The sequence below is a fragment of the Helobdella robusta genome (assembly GCF_000326865.2).
Source record: "Helobdella robusta unplaced genomic scaffold HELROscaffold_12, whole genome shotgun sequence".
Lineage (NCBI taxonomy): Eukaryota > Metazoa > Annelida > Clitellata > Rhynchobdellida > Glossiphoniidae > Helobdella > Helobdella robusta.
Window position 1 is genome coordinate 4,474,350 of NW_008703664.1, and position 19,438 is coordinate 4,493,787.

Here is a 19,438-nt window from a genome sequence, read left to right on the forward strand (position 1 = left end):
AAAAGAGCTATGCAGACGATGGACTCAACATGTTCCTTATCAAACGCATAATTTTCTCTATCATATCACCACTTAATCATATCTTCAACTTATCACTAAGCACTGAAATCTTTCCTGACTCATTTAAAATATCCAAAATCATACCGGTATTCAAGAAAGGAAACAAAGATGACATTAACAACTACAGACCCATCTCCATTCTTTCCCCGCTGTCAAAAATTCTTGAAAAACTTTTCTTTAAAAGACTCTCTAATTTCTTCTGCTCCAACAATACTATCTGCAACAACCAATACGGATTCAGACCCAACCACTCTACTGAGCTTGCTATTCTTGACTTCACTCAGCATATACTAAATGAAATGAATAACAAAAATCTTTCTATTGGCATATTCCTGGACTTATCCAAAGCCTTCGATGTCATCGATCACAAAATATTCCTATACAAACTACATCATTACGGAGTAAGAAGCACAGCTCACAACTGGATGAGAAGCTATCTCTCATCACGGACACAATATGTTTCCATGGATAACATCATTTCAAAGCATGCTCCTATTCATTATGGGGTACCACAAGGATCCATACTAGGACCCCTTCTATTTTCTATCTACATAAATGACCTCTGCAACGCCTTCAACCAAATGCGTACTGTTCGTACTGACGACACCAACCTTCTTTTCACTTCCAATAACCTACGAGATTGCTCTGAACTTATCAATCTTGAACTCCAAAAATACTCTAACTGGGTATCCAATAACAAACTAATCATAAATTATTCGAAATGTGCATACATTATTTTTGGCCCAAAAATACTCACCAACCAAGCTCCTAACCTAAACCTATTAATTAACGGCGTTCCTATAAACCGCACCCTGTCAACCAAATTTCTTGGAATCACCATCACAGAAAATCTTTCATGGAATTCTCACCTACAAACTACCTCAGACAAAATCAACAAACTCACAGGCATCTTCTACAAAATCAAATATAAACTCTCTCTTTCTGCTCTTCGCACGCTTTATTACACATTCATCTACCCTTATCTAACCTACTGCATCACACTATGGGGAAATAGTCCAAAAAGCCACCTGAATAACCTAATACTCTCTCAAAAAAGATCAATACGTTTAATTTTTAACCTCAAACCCGATTCCCATACTAAACCCTTCTTCCTAGCAAAAAAAATTTTACCACTTAACTTCATCTGTCGTTACTACTCTGCTTTATTCGTTTTTAAATTTATCAACAATCTTCTCCCACCTCACTTTATCAACTTCTACACATTAAGTAACTCCGTCCAATGTACAACCACTAGACATACCCCTCTCTTCCATATCTACAAAACTCGCCTCAAATTAATCCAGACAAGCATAAAAATAACAGGTCCTAAAATTTGGACAGAACTTGTACCTCCCCATCTAAGAGCCATCATAAACCTACAACATTTCAAGTCAAAATCCCGTGCTTTTTTTATTGACACTGGATCTCGACTCCACCACCTAATACTATATTAAGAATACGTTAGAACAAATGATGCGGATGAATGGTCTTTATGAATGGTTAAACATTTATGTGTTTATATATGTACTGAGCGAACATAGTTATATGTCTATATATGAATGACACGAACATTTACTTATTTATCTTCAATTATCTTTCTGCTTCAGTTATTTTCCTTATTTTATTCCATTAATTATTCATGTATCTACCTGCGGTGGCCACCACAAGACAAACAGTCTTATTCGGTCTCCGCATATTCAACTTCATAACTTTTTTTCAATTATTTGATATGTTGTTGATTATGAATAAAACTTTGAAAATGAAATGAAAATAGATAGATGGATAGATAGATAGATAGATAGATAGATAGATAGATAGATAGATAGATAGATAGATAGATAGATAGATAGATAGATAGATGGATGGATAAAAACATACATTACATACATACATGCAAATAAACATACAAACGCACATACATACATAAATACAAAGTGCTGAAATCAAAAATTCACTCCGTAACAACTTTTAACGCAAACATGGTGAAAGGGTGTATTGCGATAGACCTAATTAATCATCTGAAGTCGATTAATATCATTAATCCGCTTTAAAAAAAGGGCGAGTAAATTTAGATCTGACAACTGGCGACTATCTACATTACTTCAACTGCATATTAATGCTAAATATTCCGATGTTTTCGATAGAATAAATTTATTTTATCAACATTAAAATCTAATCTAAGCTAGTAAAAATAAATTGAATTTTGGTCATCTAAACATAAATAGCCGTCAAAGATTCCATCTCTGATAAAAATTTAGACGATGTACCATTAGAGAAAGTTTTTACACTTCTCTTCTGACGATGATGATCAACTCCGAATGGACACATTTGCTTCCACAAAGCTCTTGAAAAACTTAGAAAGCCAAAGAATTATCCCACTTTGCAGGTTGGTTGTTTAGTTCTCCTTTCAAAAATTATAGAAAAAATTACCGTTTGCAGCTCCCTGCCTACCTGAAAAAAATTCATTATTTCCAAAAGTTCAATTAGGTTTTCGTCGAGCACTTCTAACAGAGACAGCGATTTTGAACGTGGTTTCAGACGTTTCTGATACCCTTTATGCTGGAAAGATGTCAGTGCTGCGTTTGACACGGTGCTGGATCACCAGATTTAGTTTAAAAATCTGGGTGTGTCATATGGTGTCGGTAAAAATTTTGGAGCCATTCTGGATCCTCATCTGTCTATGGCTAGCCATGTAAATCAACTCTGCCAGCGATGCTTCTATCAACTCCATAAATATAATCATTCAGTTCAGACGTTATTTAACCGTTGATGCATCAAAAACACTCATTTCCAGTTTCATCTGTAGCAGGCAGAATAGACCACCCCAATAACCTTATTGTGGTGGTCCATTCTGGCTGGTCCATATTGTGGCAATGCACGACATCGACTTTTCTCTTCATGATGATATGCAGTCTGTCTGTTTCGAATGCTGTGGCTAGACTACATTTCAGCATATATCAACGATAAGCTTCACTAGCTTTGTATGCCAGAAAGAATCATTTTCAAACAAGTTCTTTTTGTCAGAGATCGTTTGAGATACTTCAACAATGGTAATCGGCACAAATTTGGACTGCCTTGCCTGTTGAACGTATTCAGCACGTATGCAAGAAGCGTACACCTCAAACACCATTTATTCAACAGTCAAGCAAAGTTAGCGCCTCTGAAGTTTTTCAGAAAAAGCTCTCCACAAATTTTGCAACACAATACAATAAAATATAATACAATTCAATCACCAGTTTTGCACTTGAATGAATAATCCAGGATCATATAAGTGTATATGTATGGATTTATATATATATATATATATATAAACTTCAATCAATAGTGCACTCAACAGTCAAGGCTTTTAACAAATCTTCATTTACATTTCTAAAAACATTTGTGAACAATACAATTAACTGCGAAATCGAATCGCCACTTTGCTGAGAAAGCTATAACATGTGCTTACTAAAATGTTTATTGCTAAGTACTAAAATGTACTTAGCAATAAACAGAAATGAACATATAACCTGCTCTGCTACTGATGGATCTCTATTCATGATGGCTTGAGCAGCTTTCTTGTTTCGAGTTGCAACCGCCACAGAAAACGGCGTCTGATTTTTTTTGTTTCGAACGCGCAAATTTAAGACGGGATGAGAAAGCAGCAGGAAAATGACATCGTGATGCTGGTTCCTGATGCCAATGTGCAGCGGCGTATCACCTTCAGAGTCCTGCATAGAAAATAAATACTTTGACTTGTAGGTGACAATGTGCTCTGAGAAACAGTTCATAAAATACACAAAATAACCAAGTAAGATACACAAGAACAGCGAACTCAAATTCAAACCCATTGATATAAAGTAAAAATTAACTGATGACCTTCGCGTTTACATCAGCCTGCGCTTCAATGAGACACTGAAGGACTTGAACAAGACCCCACGAAGCTGATAAGTGCAATGGACCCTGGTCATCCCTGTTCACCAAATCATTAATAATAATAATCAATAATAAATTTGAAATATTAAAAAAATAATTGAAAATGTTCAACAAATAATTTAAATAATTAATATATAATTTTAAATAGTCAATAAGTAATTTTAAATATTCAATAAATAATTTTAAAAACCGACGAATAACTAAGAAATTATTAAAAAATAATTGAAAATAACTAATAAGTAATATATTCAACCCAGGCTAACGTTGTCTCAACATATATAGCTTCCAATAATTACGACATGATGACAACTATACAAGATTTGTACTGAACTGCTTTCTATCTTAACTCAAGCTGCAAAACAGCTACTGAGATAACAAATCTTAGTTATCTTATTTTAAACAAGGCCCCTTATAAAAGATTATCTGATAATAATTGTAAGCAGACAAAACTCCAAATATTTTAAAGTATATCGTGTAAATACATTTGGCTCCATCTGACGATGATTGGAGAAGAACATACGTTTAAAAAAAGAATTGAAAAAGATTGCTACCTGGCTTCTTCCTCCCCTTCGCCATTAGGACCAGGTTTTCTTGGAGAATTTACGTCACATGAACTGTGTAGTAAACATTAAATTGTCTTTAGGTTTTTGTAAAATTTTATATCATTGATTTTCGGCTACGTTCGGCAACCAAACATACAAAAAAATTGGAAACGATTATCTAAATGCAAGAAATAAGATGTGTTGCTGGGTTTTATATAAGGTCCGAATCACTGCTGAAACAATAATTAATCTGTTATTAAAAGAGGAGTTGTGTAACGTGCAACAAAACAAAAATAAGATAAACAGTAAACACGTTAATTTATTAACACGGAGTGAACGTCGAACTTGTATATGTATATTTATATATGTATCGCACTTTTATATATTGTACATGTATATGTTTAAATATCTTTTGCTGTTTTGCGCAATAAATTTTTTACCTAACCTGAATTATTATTCAGTTAGGGCATGGCTTCGATTTAGAAATAATGTTAACTGAAGACATTGAAAATATAACATTTAGTTTAAACGTGACCCAAAGCCTCATTCAACTCAAACAAAACCATTAACTGTCGGCAAAATATCAAAATTCAAAATTTGGGTGCATAAATAAAGTTCTGACCGATAAATAACAGAAAAATCTACAAGTCTAAAAATCTCATCTACAACAGAAAAATGTTTGTACTGGCTATAACCCAAAATAGGTATGTTCGAAGAATGAATCACCTATAAACATTATTGGTATCGCTGTAAAATTAATGTACCGACCAGTGTTAATGAAATATGTTTGTTTTTTGCAGCTCGACGGCGTTTAAGTGCAGGGAGGCTTTCTTCACGTCTTCAAGTTAATGAAATAAAACATGAATAGCAAATGAAAACCTTCTGATGAGAAAGCATGCAACATCTTCCTTGTTTTCATCGATGGCTTTATGCAACAGTGTTTGTCGACAATTGTTGGGGCCTGCCGACCAACTGTCCACATCACATTTGTTTCTAATCTGACAACACCATAATTATATATTATTATTAAACCCATGTATAATAGTTTTGTTGGTTACTACAAAAAAAATTAATATGGTCTAATAAAAGCATTAAATTGATTATATTTTACAAAAACTTATTTGCGCCATTTTATTGCAATTTCTACATACTGTACTTTTATTGCAATGTTTTATTGAATAACCACTGTGTGAAAAATAATTTGCTTCAGGTTACAAAAGAAAATAGCAAAAAACAAAAAAGTGTCAATGAAATGGCGCAAACAATAATTATTTTAATTTAATTCATTTATTAAATTTTATTTAGCAAATTTAAAATAGATCATAAAAAAACAGACCAAAACTTGTGCACAGGCAAAAAGTTTGGCATCTAAAGCTTTCCACAATAAACAACATCCAGCCTTTTCGGAAATGACATTGGTATTACATCCAGCTGCACACAATCGATCAGTAACATCGGGCAAATTGGAATCGAGAGAAAGTTCCAAACACGAAACTCCGTCTGGAGTTCTTAAGATGATGAACAAAATTTTCAACCAGTTGATAGTTTTGCCATCACATAATCAACCCATTAATTTTAGTAAATTTGTTAAATAATTAAAAACAAAGTTACAAAGATTAAGCAAATAAAAAAAATTGATCAATTTATCGATGCTGGACACAAAACTCCATATTTGCCAATTTCGAAGTTTCGTCCAGATAATCGTTTCAACCTCCTTCCTAATTTTCACTTTTAAATTTTTAAACAAATTTTTTGCATTGCTATTTCACTGAATGCAAAATGTCTGTCAACTCCAAATTTCCACCTAAAATCGTTTCGCGTTCTTCCCAAATTGCTTTGTTTTTATCTGCAGAGCCTACTTCGTCCCTTGAAAATTAATGTAAAGTATTTGTCTCTTCATGCATATACGCTTGCTGATAAATTAATTAAGAAAATTTATATAAAATAGCGTTTCAATGTTTACATCAAAAATTGAATCATGATACTATCAATTTTAAGTAGCTAAATCAGGTTCAAAATAAATTTAAAAGCAAATTGTTTTGACGATAAGTCAATTTGAAATTAAATTATTTTGAAAATATGTTATTCGGATTTTAATAATGAAGTAGGACAAATCGGTCAAGTTTCCAAAATAAAACGTATTTACAATAAAATGTCGTAACGAAGAAATAATATTGCTACAATGTTTTTAAGAAAGAACATCTGTTTTGTCAATTTTGGAACATTTTTTTTTACTTTCTACACCACTTTCAAACTATAGTGGTCAATTCACCCTTTCAGTAATATGGGTTAGAACTTGAAGTTTTAAACATTTTTAACAAAATTAACAATAAATTCTACGAATTTTATAAATTCTCAAACTCAAACTGATATATTTGTTACTAGATGAAAATCTGTTTCAGGCTGGCATCATTGAACAGCAGAGCAGTTGAAATATCTCAGCTTTAACAATTTTTTTTATGAAACCATGACATAATACAGAATTAAAATAAAAAAGTTTTTACACAAACTTTATATTGATGTCAGCTTGTTGATCAATCAAAAACAAAGCACTTTCATAATTTTTGTTGATGATGGTTTGGTGAAGGAGTGTCAGATTATTGTCGTCCACATCATCCAAACATGCACCACAGTTAATCAGCTGAAGAGCCATGCTGTAATATTTCTTCCACAGTGCCACACCCAAACACGTCTGTCCTTCAGAATCCTTCAAAGCCAGGTTTAACGTTTTACCATTTTTTTTCACAGAACTACAAGTATTTTTTTGGCTGAGCCTCTTTCCTAAATTAAAAACGATTAATTTTATTCATGTCAGAATTGATAGTGGATTGAAAAAACTTTTAATTGAAAATTTTCAAGAATAACAATTAAAATATAATAAAAATATTGGCAAAATTTTTAACTTGTTTGTATTTAATAGAGATGGGAATCGAACCCTTTTTTTCAAAGTTAGGATTCAGTTCAGTTCGGTTAGATCTATAGTTCAAGATGACCTTAAGTAGAGTTTGAGTTTTGTTCGGCTTGATCCCAAGTAAAGTTTGGGATTAGTTTGGTTTGTTTCCATCGTGAGCACAGTTCGGGTTCGGTTCGACTTTCATAAATTATGCAATAACAAAAGCAAGCACCTGTAAATCGGGACCGTGGAAAAACCGAAGTCGGTATCGGGAAATCTACCATGTCTACTGAAATTATCGAAGTATCGGGGATTCTCAAAACTGATGCAACAGTATTTACTAGGACATTGGTAAATCCCCAAAAAATCGGTTTAGGTAATAAATACCAGAAACATACTAAAAACATGCGTATATATATTATATATGGCTCCTTTCTGTCTCGAAAGACAATGGATACGCCCAGCAGTATCACACTTTATGAATTCTTTTTATTTATTACATGATCTTCTCTGACTGAACAGACCAATTCTTGATTTACAAACTCTACCACAGATTGTACAATAGGAGGATTCTTCCGATGAATTGACAGATGGTAATTCTTCTCACTTCAAATCATTTTGCATATACGCAATACATTTATCGATTAATATATACTACTTGCATATAAACTGATTTGGAGAAAAGCCTAAAATAAAATCTACAAATTTAACAAGTGTTTTGCGAAACTTTTTATTTTGATAAAACGTTTTTAAACGTTTGACAGAGGATATTTTTTGTTTCGAGGGCGTCTCAGTCGCTTGCCATGGCGCTTTATAAGTCAACATCATCATTATCATTACATCAGCAATGTTTACTTTAAAATATAGCATAGCATATCCCAGTTGGTACATTGAGTGACATGCAGGTTTTAAAGATGTGTGAATTGCAAAATTTGCAACACCGCAAATTTGAGGTTAAGATTAGAACAGTCCGCTCAGTCCAGTTTCAAAGTTCGGGTTCGGTTTCGTCACAATACAAGTTAGGCTTCAGTTCGGTCGTAACTAATATTCGTGTTCGAACTTAAGTAGGTAAGTAGAATTCGAGTTCGACTCGGGGGTGGTTCGATTCTCTTTTTTAATAGTTGAGGCCACGTTCAAATCTGCCCAGGTAAATGCATTTGTCTGTGGTACTTATCCAAAAAGGGAATAATCATTTGCCATAGTATTTGAATATCAGTAAAGTAGAAGGTTGCATTATTAGGTTATAAAACGGAAAATTTGAGAGGAAAAGCTTAGTTTAATTTTTAAAACATTGGAAATTAAAAAAATGGCTGACTAACCACACATTTGAAGAAGAACGTGGACGACATCTGCATAGCCACACCTGATCGACATGTGCAGCGGCGTTTGTTTGGTAACCACATTCGAAAATGAAAAACACGATGAAAACGGAGACACCGATGATAACAATGGTGGAGTCAATGAGCACCCCAAACCAACTAAAGTCTGAAGGTTAGGATCTGCACCATTATGCAACAAACATCTGACTAACCTTAACAGATGAAGTCTACACGCTATATGCAAAGGGGATTCACCCTTTAAACAATTTTTTTTTAAATTAAGAAAAATGAAGAAAATAATAACCTACATTAAATTTTACAATATATATATATATTTATTTCTAAGTGTATGCAAATAATAGTATGATTGTTCTAACATCTAGGTTAGTGGAATCAAGACAAGCTCCATGCTTTATAAGAAAAATACTTGCGTTCACAAGCTTATTAAGACAAGCTTCGTGTAACATTGTGTTGCCTGTATAAGATTTTCAGTTTGTTGATACTTGTTTCAAAAATAAGTAAACACATATTCATTTATTTTAATCAAAAAAGTGAATAGAAAAGAGTCCAATTTAACTATAGAATCTGTTAACAAAGCTGTTAAAAATGGGTCAATCGGTTTCATCCATTCAATGTTATTAATTTAATTTCAACAATTCAGTTTCATTAACCAATTTATCAGTCAAATTAGTTTTACATATAACGCACGCCTGTCAATCTAAAGCTTAAAAAAGTGTTTGCGCTTATGTGCACGTGCATCATCTGTCATGATATTTTTCTGATAAAAAGATGTGTATTGCATTCGAAAATTCACGGTATATTCTGTAAAGTGAACAATTTACAAAAAGTACAAAAAGTATATCTGTAACCTGTTTCCTCATCTCGAACGTTCACCGAACTACCGTGAGATACAAGTTGACTAGCCATAGAATTTTCCGGAAAGCCATCATCGTCATCGTCACAATCTCTACTGTCATTATCATAAACGTCATCGTAATCCTCGTTGTAACATAAACGATGTGATATGTTATTCGAAACCACCTCGTTGCCTAGAGGTAAAAAAGTAGATTAATTTTACAAAATTTGTTAGCATAAATGAATCTATGAAAATAAAACACTGAAAGCAAGAATGATATAGCTGAAAATTTATTGATATTTAAATAAAATAAAAAATGTTCATAATGAACACAAAAAACAAAACGGAAAAGGCAAAAATTATGAAAATGATAAATTTAGTGTTAATAAAACAAAATTTGTAACACAACGGGAAGCTTTTCCGTGTGCAGCAACTGAGTCCGATCATCGCACACGTGAAAAAGAAAAAAGACACCAAAAATTGGTAAAAGCATTAAAACGACATTATTTAATAAGAAATATGATAAAAAACAACAGGAAAATTATAAATGAGATCCGAAACAATTTTGAACTCACAACCAGTTAAAAATGAAAATAAATGACAAGAGTCATTTAGATTGTAGTATAATTGTTTGGTTAGTAGATCGTTCGATTAAGGCTTTGCCTTGCTAGATCGGTTTGTTGGAATGCTAAAACAGTAACAAAAAATGCACCTTAATTCAAAATGCAAGACTTTCTCACTTGGAAATTGTGTGTTTACTTTATTGGCTTCCTGACTTCCAGTAATCAGGGCGAGCCAGAGAGGCGTGTGACCATCACAATTTTTAACATCAAGGTTCAAGGTTGGCTGTTCGATAAACAGCGAAAACACTCCAGCGTTATTTTTCTCCACGGCACAATGTAATGGGGTGCTTTAGATCATTAATTAAAACGAAAGAAATCATTAAAAAAAAAACATAAAAAACAACAAAGTAAACAAAAACCATTTTTTAGCATCCTGTGCATTGAAATGGCAGGCGTTTTTTAATAATTTGCTAGCTATTCTGCAGATTCCATCCATTTGCTGTGATAAATTTGAAAAATACGAAGCCACCAAGTGCAACGGCGTTTTTTTATCTAAAAAAAAAAATAAAAATAAATTTAACACTAAAAATTTACATTTAAAAAATACGCTGTATTATCGTATTAGGCATCCCAATGACCTCAGCCAAATATGGTAATAAGCATGATGCATTTAAGTAAAAACTTTGAAAACATTAAATTTTTACAATTCTCTCATTAGTATCAAAATGTAGCAAAATGTAGTAAAAGTAGTAGTAGTAGTAGTAGTAGTAGTAGTAGTAGTAGTTGTTGTAGTAGTAGTAATGCTGTTCTGTAAATTTATCCAGAGAGCATGCTGTCAGGCATGCTAGCACAGCCGATACTTTGATTGATTATTGTTCATCCAACAATCAATACCTGCTTTAAAACTATTTAATGTTTGCGCATCGACGAGTTCATTTGGCAATGAATTCCAGATATTTGCTGTTCTATTGAATAGGTAATTCTCTCTGTTTCTATGTCTTGTTATTTCTTTGTAATATTTCATACTGTGACCTCGCGTTCTAGTTACAACATTATTAAATTGATTTATTAAATTAATTCTGTCCATTTTGTGCTTGCTTTTGAATATCTGAATCAAATCTCCTCTTCTTCTTCTTTCTACCAATGTTGTTAGATCCAATTCTCTGAGACGATCGATGTAAGCAAAATTTCTTATAGAAGGAACTAATTTTGTTGCTCTGTGCTGGACTCTTTCAATCACTTCAATATCCCCCTTCAAATCTGGGAACCAAACTGACACCGCAAACTCCAAAAGTGGAAAATGAAACTGTGTGGAAGGAATCATAAATCATTTAAAATGAACATAAGAAACCCAGTGCATAAACATCTTTGCATTGCAATCTATTGATTTAAAATTAAATAATCAAATTCGAAGCAATAATTATAATTCAACAAAACCGAAATTTTAATTTCAAATAATGGGAAAATTAATGTTTTCACATGTTTGTGTATTTTTTTTGTTTGTGACTAATTAAATGTAATATTAATTCATTCGTGTTAAAGTTGAAATGGATGGTGCAGGTGGAGTTGTATGATAAACATGTTTCACCCAAGGAATCCAAGAAATTTTACATCTCCAAAATATTTTACAACGTATCCAAAATATTTTACATTTATAATTGAACATATTTTAATTGTCTTAGTATAAAAAATATAAAAATATATTTTGGATATGTTGTAAAATTTCTTGGGTAAGTTGTCATATTTCTCGTAAAACCTGTATTAGTTCCTTTATTATTCCTCATGCTGGGGTGCACTACTCATGCTGGGGTGCACTGGCTATGAGGCGCGTCCCCAGGTGGTGGGTAGGGAGAAGTCCTTGGCAGAGTGGCCTTCTAAGATTGCATTGAATAAAATGGAGCAAACCAACTGTACCAGAAGAAGACAACGGTGAAAGAGGCGAAAGATCCTAGGACAACGGCATCATCAGCGGATAATCTTCTATTCCAAATCAACTGCCTTGTGGAACATAGACCTTTGACTCAAAGGCTAGGTGCATTGCTTATACAGTGCTCCCTTGGGCACGAGATAAACTGCAACCGCACTGCCTTATGCGCTTCCAGCAAAAAGGCTAGGCCCACAGCTTATAACTGGTGGTTATCGTTAAGAATTGGGCAATTCCATATATAAAAATTTTTTTACCCAAACATCTTCCATGTCATCACAAAAAAAAGAAAAGATGAAAAAAAAGATATTCCCTGGAAAACCTTAAATGGTCAAGAGGTGACAATATCCAGAAAGTACGCAACAGTGGAGGAATGTTGCGAAAAATCGGGCTTCCTCTCATGGAATATCAGACTTGGCACTTTAAATACTGGATAGCTCCATAGAGATCGTCGACATGCTGGAAAGGCGAAGAGTTGACATCTGTTCTCTGCAGGAAACAAGATGGAAATCAAATGGTGTCCCTCTCATTGGGAGTTACAAGTTGTTCTGGAATAGCCAAAAGACAGCCAAAATGGAATGGGAATCTTCATACGGGAACAACTGGCAGAAAATGTACTGGAAGTTACTCTCAAATCAGCTCACGAAACTCAGAATTGGAAACCAGGCTCTGACAATTTTCTCTGCATATGCACCACAGACCGATGAATCTGAAAATGCCAAAAATGACTTCTGGAACACACTCTCAGATGCCGTCAGGTAAACACCATTATCAGAGATACCACTGATATGCGGCGACCTCAACGGCCCTGTTGGAGATAAAGCAAATGGGTTCAACGGTGTCCATGTAGGCTTTGGCAACGGGTCTCAAAACGAAGACGGTGTACGGATTCTGAAATTTGCTGAAAGCCATGAACTCTCCCTGTTGAACATCTACTTCAAGAAAAGGGCAGAACATTTGATCACATATAAAAGCGGGATGTCATGAACACAAATTGACTTTATTGTCGTCAGACAACAACATAGACGAATTTTCAGGAATACCAAAGTCATTCCAGGCGAAGTATGCATCCCTCAACATCGATTTCTGGTCGCCGATATGATCATAAAACGATCATGCCCTGTGACTGATCGAATGCCTACTAAAATAAAGACATGGAAACTGAAGAACCCCTTGTTCGGGGAGAAATTCGAGGAGTTGGTATCGACACAGCTGGATCGTCTGGAAAAGGTAGACATAACCTGGAAATCTTTTCAGGACACTCTAGTGAACGTTGCAACAGCTGTATATGGAAAATATAGACCAAAACGCCTGCACAACCGCGAAACTTGGTGGTGGAACAAAACGGTGCAAAATGGTATTGCCAGTAAGAAAGCACTTTTAAACAATGACAGAAGATCAAAAGACATACTGATCAAAGAACACAGAAGCGAAATGTCAGGTTGCGATAACTCGTGCAAATCAATGACTGGAAGTAAAGACGAACAAATTCGGTCACTCTACCTAATAGCAAATCAGGCCAAAAGACTGAAAAAGGGTATAGTTGGTGCCACATGCATAAAGAATAATAATGGCACCATAATAACCTTGCAGAACGAAGTGAAGGATCACTGAAAGGATTACTTCGATCAGCTATTGAATGAAATAAACCCTATTGAGGTGGACTTTGATGCACTTCCGGTGGAAGGACCGATTCAGGGCATCACAGCTGAGGAGCTTACGAATGCGCTGAAGGCAATAAAGGGGGTTAAAGCGGTTGGTCCGTCTGGACTTAAAAATGATATCATCAAGGCATCTGGTGGGACAGGCTTCCGAGCCCTCTTACACATCTGTCAGGAAATGTGGAGTCAATCGATACTACCAGTGGAATAAAACAATAGCACAACTGTGCAGATATATAAAGGAAAAAAAGACCCACTGAAATGCTCCTCATATCGGGGTATACGTCTTCTGGAACACCTCCTGAAAGTTATTGAAAAAGTTATTGAGAGAAGTCTTTTGTCGTGCGTTTTAATAGGTAGTTACCAGTACGGCTTCATGGCAAGGGATCTACCATTGATGCTATCTACATCATTCGTCAACTACAGGAAAAATACATATACATGGCAAAGCAAAAGCGACTGTCTTTGTGGACATGGAAAAGGCTTTTGACAGAGTGCCTCGTGAGGCAATCAGGTGGAGTCTACGTAGACAGCTTGTTCCCGAATATCTGGTTCGGCTGGTTATGGCAACGTACTCTAACACAAAAACTCTGGTCAGTAACACGAATAAATTTGATATTAACATCGGCGTCCATCAGGAATAAATACTCAGCCCCCTGCTCTTCATCACGGTGATGGAAGAAATAACCAAACCGATACGCTCAGATAACATGTGGAATGTGATATATGCAGATGATATCGTCCTGACGGCGGCCTCGGAACAAGACGCAACCAGATAATTTGGGGTCTGGAATACTCAGTTTGCCGAACACGGGCTAAAGGTAAACCTTGACAAAACAAAAACTATAATCACCAGTGGTACCGCTGAGCCTGTGGTCTCTGGTCACTGGCCATGTTCGGTGTGTGGGGCTGGAGTTGGAAGCAACTCGATCAAATGCTTACGATGTCAGCAGTGGTGTCACAAACGATGCTCGAGAATTACCGGCTCACTGAGGAAAGTGACTGATTTCATAAACCTCGCCTGCATCAACCCGCGACAACGGAGCCCAGATAATGATACGATTACCGGGATCGAAACTGTTACTTCATTTCAGTATTTGGGAGATATGCTGGATTGTACTGGAACAGCTGATGCCGCCGTTCGTGGACGCATACGTGCGGCGTGGGGCAGATGACACCTTTTTGCCTCGGTACTGATACGGCGTAGCATTCTTCTACCGCTGCTATCAGAACTATACAAAACAGCTATACGTTCTGTTCTAATGTATGGTGCAGAGGCGTGGCCGATGACAACAAAACTCAAACAGCAGCTTCACCAAACTGACATGACGATGATTCGTTGGATGCAGCATGTTAACCTAAGGGACCCTATCCATACAACCGAGATCCTGAACCGATCGGGACTGTGCACGTTGAAAGATGCATGTCGTCATCGCCAGCAATGGTTTGGCCATGTGAAGCGAAAACAATACAATAATTTCCGTTACTGAACACCAGGTGCCTGGCACCTGCCCAAGAGGTCGCCCAAAAAAGTCCTGGACCAGTATGGTCTGCGTCCAGGAGGACTTGAAGGCACTTAGTCTCAAGGAGACAGACGCAATGGATAGATCGGCTTGGAGACAGAAGCTGATGAATGGAATAAAAAAAAGTCCGACCAATAACGGATGGAAACTATAAACGAGGATTGATTGATTGACACCACGTTATGTTATACTATGTTGTTAGTTTATATAAATAAAATAGTTCTAGTGAATTATTTTTGATTTTATTAAAATTCATTCTCTCTGTCAGACGCAGAGAGTGTCATAACATGCAAGAAAATACAAAAATTTATTTGTGATTCATAAACAAAAAAAAATACGTACCGTGATAAGTTGATGTGTTAATATTACAGCCATTGTTAATTAGAAAGGAAGCTGAGTACTCGTCGCCTGTACAAATTAATGATGGTAATGCAAAGACGATTGAAGATGATGAGATAACATGAAGAACTTTATTTTAATTTGATTTGAAAAAATATGTGCTGACAACACTTAAACACATACTTGTGCTGACTCAACTTAACAAAATTAAAAATTGCTTGATCACTAAACTAAAAAAGAATTGCTGTTATACGATATAAATTCTTCCAGAAAGAGTATGAAAAATACATAAAAAAAACCTGAATGGAATAATGTTTGAACTAAAATTAATTCCACATAAACAAATGAAAGATAGATGTTAAAGCGCAATAATTAGTGTTTAGAAAGAATTTCGGAGCCAAGACAAGTATGAGCACATTTTTCAAAATTTATTTCTAGAAGTAGCAGTAGCAGTTTTAGATTATAATTAATCAATTCATCACTCAACAGCGAACTGGAATAATAAAAACGCCAGCATTGTCAGCATAAATATTAATTTAAAATATAGTCTTAAGAGAAGAAAATAATTTATAAATAATCTAATAACAAGGAGCATTGCGAGCAAGTTTACATATTACACTTTTACCAAAGTAGACATCGTTACGCTAACAGACGGATGCATGTTATGCTTCAAGTTTACTTAACAGCAGAGAAGCCAACAAAATCAATAAATAGTAGAAATCGACCGAAAGTTCGGTTTTGGCCAATTACGGCAAGATTTATGCATTTGTGACTATGGCTTCATTAGCCTGCCAACACTAGTTTCAAATCCAGTCTAAAACTTTTTTACATTACATTCCTTCTCTTATCAAAAAATAACTCAATACATTAGTTTAAAACCAATACAAATTGAATTTATACCTCGCAATCAATTTCTGCAAATAATCTTATATACAATCATATTAATAATATACATGAGAAAGCAATCATACATTAAAACATGCGTACAAAATAAAAACAAGTTTTTAATATGTATTTTATCAAAATATTTTGCTAGTAAATTTTATCTTGTGTTCTGTTTTATTAGTATTAATATTTTGATTCGATACATGTTGACCGCATGTCATATGTTTTGATGTTCGATACATATTTTAACATTTTAAAAAAGAATCTGTTTCGGCTAAAACCTGGACCATGGCCGAAAATTAGGATTCGTTCATGGCCGGAAGTTCGGATTCAAAATTTTAGTTACGGTCAGACACTAATAAATTTAACGTGATAAGCATATTATCCACAAAAGAGTGTTCTGAGCAAACTCACTATTATTGGATAATTAGATCTACCAGAATAAAATCCAAATCAACACAATAAGAGAAGACTACTAATAATAACAAATTTAAGCACGCACAGTCCCCATTTTCTTTTCTCTCCATATGGCCAAACCATCTCAGTCTAATACCTCTAATTACATATGACAACTCATCTATCCCCAACCCTTTCTTTGTTGCTTCATTACTAAGATCATTCTTCAAGAATACTCCTATCATTCTTCTCAAAATCTGCATTTCAGTTCTCTCCAGCCTTCTTAAGTTTTCAGCCGTCATAGCCCAAGTTTCGAACCCATACAACAGACAATTTCATATATATGCTTTATATACCTTACTCTTCAGACCTGATGGTATACCCCAAGAACACAGCAACAGCACTGAAATCCTTTTTTTTGATTTTTTTCCATCCTACTTTTATTCTATTCTCGACTGCTCTATCCAATCCACTCCCCTCACTTAGTGTAGTACCTAGATACCTAGATAATAAAAGAACCCAACTTTTCCATAATATACAAAATATCAAACACATAATATATTTAATTATATAATATATATGTATAAATATAAATGAAGAAAATGAAACAGGGTTAGAGAGAGAGAGAGAGAGAGAGAGAGAGAGAGAGAGAGAGAGAGAGAGAGACAGACAGAGAAAGAGAGAGAGAAACAGAGGTAGAGAAAGATGGAGAGAGAGAGAGAGAGAGAGAAAGGCCATCATATGTTTCTTTTTATTAAATTTAAAAAAAAACTGAAGTGCCTCTGTTAATAGCCTTGTGCAAAAGACAGTGTCCAAGGTCATCAGGTCTATCAACATCCACTCCATGTTCAATGAGAATATTCAAGATGCCCTCTTGCTTGGTCATAAGAGCAAGGTCAATGGGCAGATCTCCAAGTTCGTCCATTTCATTCAACTTTTCTGGCAACTTATAATAAAAATGTAAAAGGTTTTATCATTAATTTAAAAAAAATCATTAATCAAAAATAGTAAATTAGGAGCCTCCCATTGTCTCAATCTTTCCTAAAAACATTTCAACGGCTCCCAATTTGTCTTTGAATTATTTATAAAAGTCCAAAGCTAAGAAATATGTCAAAGATTATTGAGACAAGATCTGGAAGATAAGGAAATCGTAATATTTATAAAGTAAGTTAAATAACAATGAAAAATAAAAAAGCGCAAAGAAAATGGAATAAAAATATAGCATTTTGTTGCTCTGTAGGACCCTTTTTCAAAAAGCTCATTTAAAAATAAAAGCTTTCAACCAATCTATCGAAATGGAATTCCAACTGGAATGGCAAGAGTAGAAGAATCAGTTATAAAATGTACAGAATGTACTGGTAAATTTTCGAGAACGGAAAATACCAGATAAATGGTGCAAGTTAGTAGTCCTGGGTCTCTGGACGCTAAACGAAAATTGAATTGTATAACTGAAAACAAAAAAAATTGGGCATGATGAAAATGCTATTAAAATGGTGCAATATATATGAGCAATCACAGGAAAAAAGGGAATGATGAGGCATTTAGCAAAATTGTTGAAAGATAAACTGGGAAAATAGATGAAGTATAAACGGACATATTATATAAAAATATATAAAGATGTATAAATGAAGAAAAAAATAGATCATTGATAACAACTAGCTAGTCAAAATCGTTTAGTCACAATTTCAGCTGATGATAAAAAATAATAATAAAAATTGGCCAAAAAAATGCTAACCTGAGAATGGAATTCAATCATAAAAAGAAAGACGACATCTTCCCTTTGCATTCTGATGGCCAGGTGCAAAGGATAGGAACTTTTAGCTTTGAAGACCTGATAAGCAGTGGAAGGTGACATGCTAGAAAAGTCTTCAAAGGTGAATGTATCCTGTAAATAAAAATAAGGCCAGTTATTTTGATTTAAAAAATTATTTAGACGCTGTTCAGTTTTCATTAAATACTATATGTTTAAAAGTTAAAATTGTCTTCAAAATAATAAAGCTATTTCTTTTAAACAAACAAACTTTTATCATATAATTAACAATCTTATGAGCATATTAGCTGTTTGAATAATACTTTCTATGTAATAAAGGAAAATGTTTGCGTGGGCATTTGTCCGTTGTGTGCTTTGCAGAATGTTGAGATTTGAAATTTTCTTTCAACTTCCAGTCATCCCAACAACAACAAAACAACACACGTTTAGACGGCATTTTCCCCGAGATCGGGGGTTGCCGTTTGGCTACCTATGATGAAACCGAAATACCCCTCGACTCCATCCACATCTGTCACTCGCCTCAGTATCACGCAACCCCGCTTTCACCCTGTCCTTCTCCACCTGCTCTCTCCATCCCAATCGCGGACGACCCCTTCCTACCACTCCTTCAACCTCGAACTCCAACGCTCGCCTAATCCCGACCCTTTCATCCCTTCTCAACACATGTCCATACCACCGCAATCTCGATCTCCTTATCAATGTCACAATGTCCTCATTCAGTCCCATCATTGACATCAGCTCTGTACTACTCCTCCTATCCTTCACTTTAACCCCACACATCATCCTCACCA

General features: G+C 34.8%; 4 protein-coding genes across 4 annotated transcripts in view; 1 reads left to right on the plus strand and 3 right to left on the minus strand.

Moving 5' to 3' along the window:
- Positions 1–2,271: 2,271 nt before the first annotated feature.
- Positions 2,272–7,694, minus strand: HELRODRAFT_168132 (hypothetical protein; the record flags this gene model as incomplete). Its single annotated transcript, XM_009013808.1, has 9 exons — positions 2,272–2,355; positions 2,512–2,619; positions 3,570–3,770; positions 3,919–4,012; positions 4,527–4,589; positions 5,397–5,515; positions 5,854–6,025; positions 7,028–7,298; positions 7,643–7,694. 9 exons carry the CDS (start codon positions 7,692–7,694, stop codon positions 2,272–2,274), a joined length of 1,164 nt encoding a protein of 387 aa, XP_009012056.1.
- Positions 7,695–8,451: 757 nt separating this feature from the next.
- Positions 8,452–11,235, minus strand: HELRODRAFT_168133 (hypothetical protein; the record flags this gene model as incomplete). The annotated part of the gene is made up of 8 exons (XM_009013809.1): positions 8,452–8,549; positions 8,730–8,773; positions 8,942–8,985; positions 9,107–9,204; positions 9,599–9,778; positions 10,326–10,495; positions 10,568–10,700; positions 11,043–11,235. 8 exons carry the CDS (start codon positions 11,233–11,235, stop codon positions 8,452–8,454), a joined length of 960 nt encoding a protein of 319 aa, XP_009012057.1.
- A 714-nt stretch (positions 11,236–11,949) lies between these two features.
- Positions 11,950–12,834, plus strand: HELRODRAFT_168134 (hypothetical protein; the record flags this gene model as incomplete). Its single annotated transcript, XM_009013810.1, has 3 exons — positions 11,950–11,985; positions 12,066–12,280; positions 12,510–12,834. 3 exons carry the CDS (start codon positions 11,950–11,952, stop codon positions 12,832–12,834), a joined length of 576 nt encoding a protein of 191 aa, XP_009012058.1.
- A 4,802-nt stretch (positions 12,835–17,636) lies between these two features.
- Positions 17,637–19,438, minus strand: part of HELRODRAFT_168135 (hypothetical protein) — a gene marked incomplete at both ends in the record, with an annotated part of 3,978 nt that continues 2,176 nt past the window's right edge. The window contains 2 exons of the mRNA XM_009013811.1: positions 17,637–17,822; positions 18,612–18,761. Of these exons, the coding sequence (XP_009012059.1) occupies positions 17,637–17,822; positions 18,612–18,761 (336 nt within the window). The remainder of the gene's footprint in view (positions 17,823–18,611; positions 18,762–19,438) is intronic.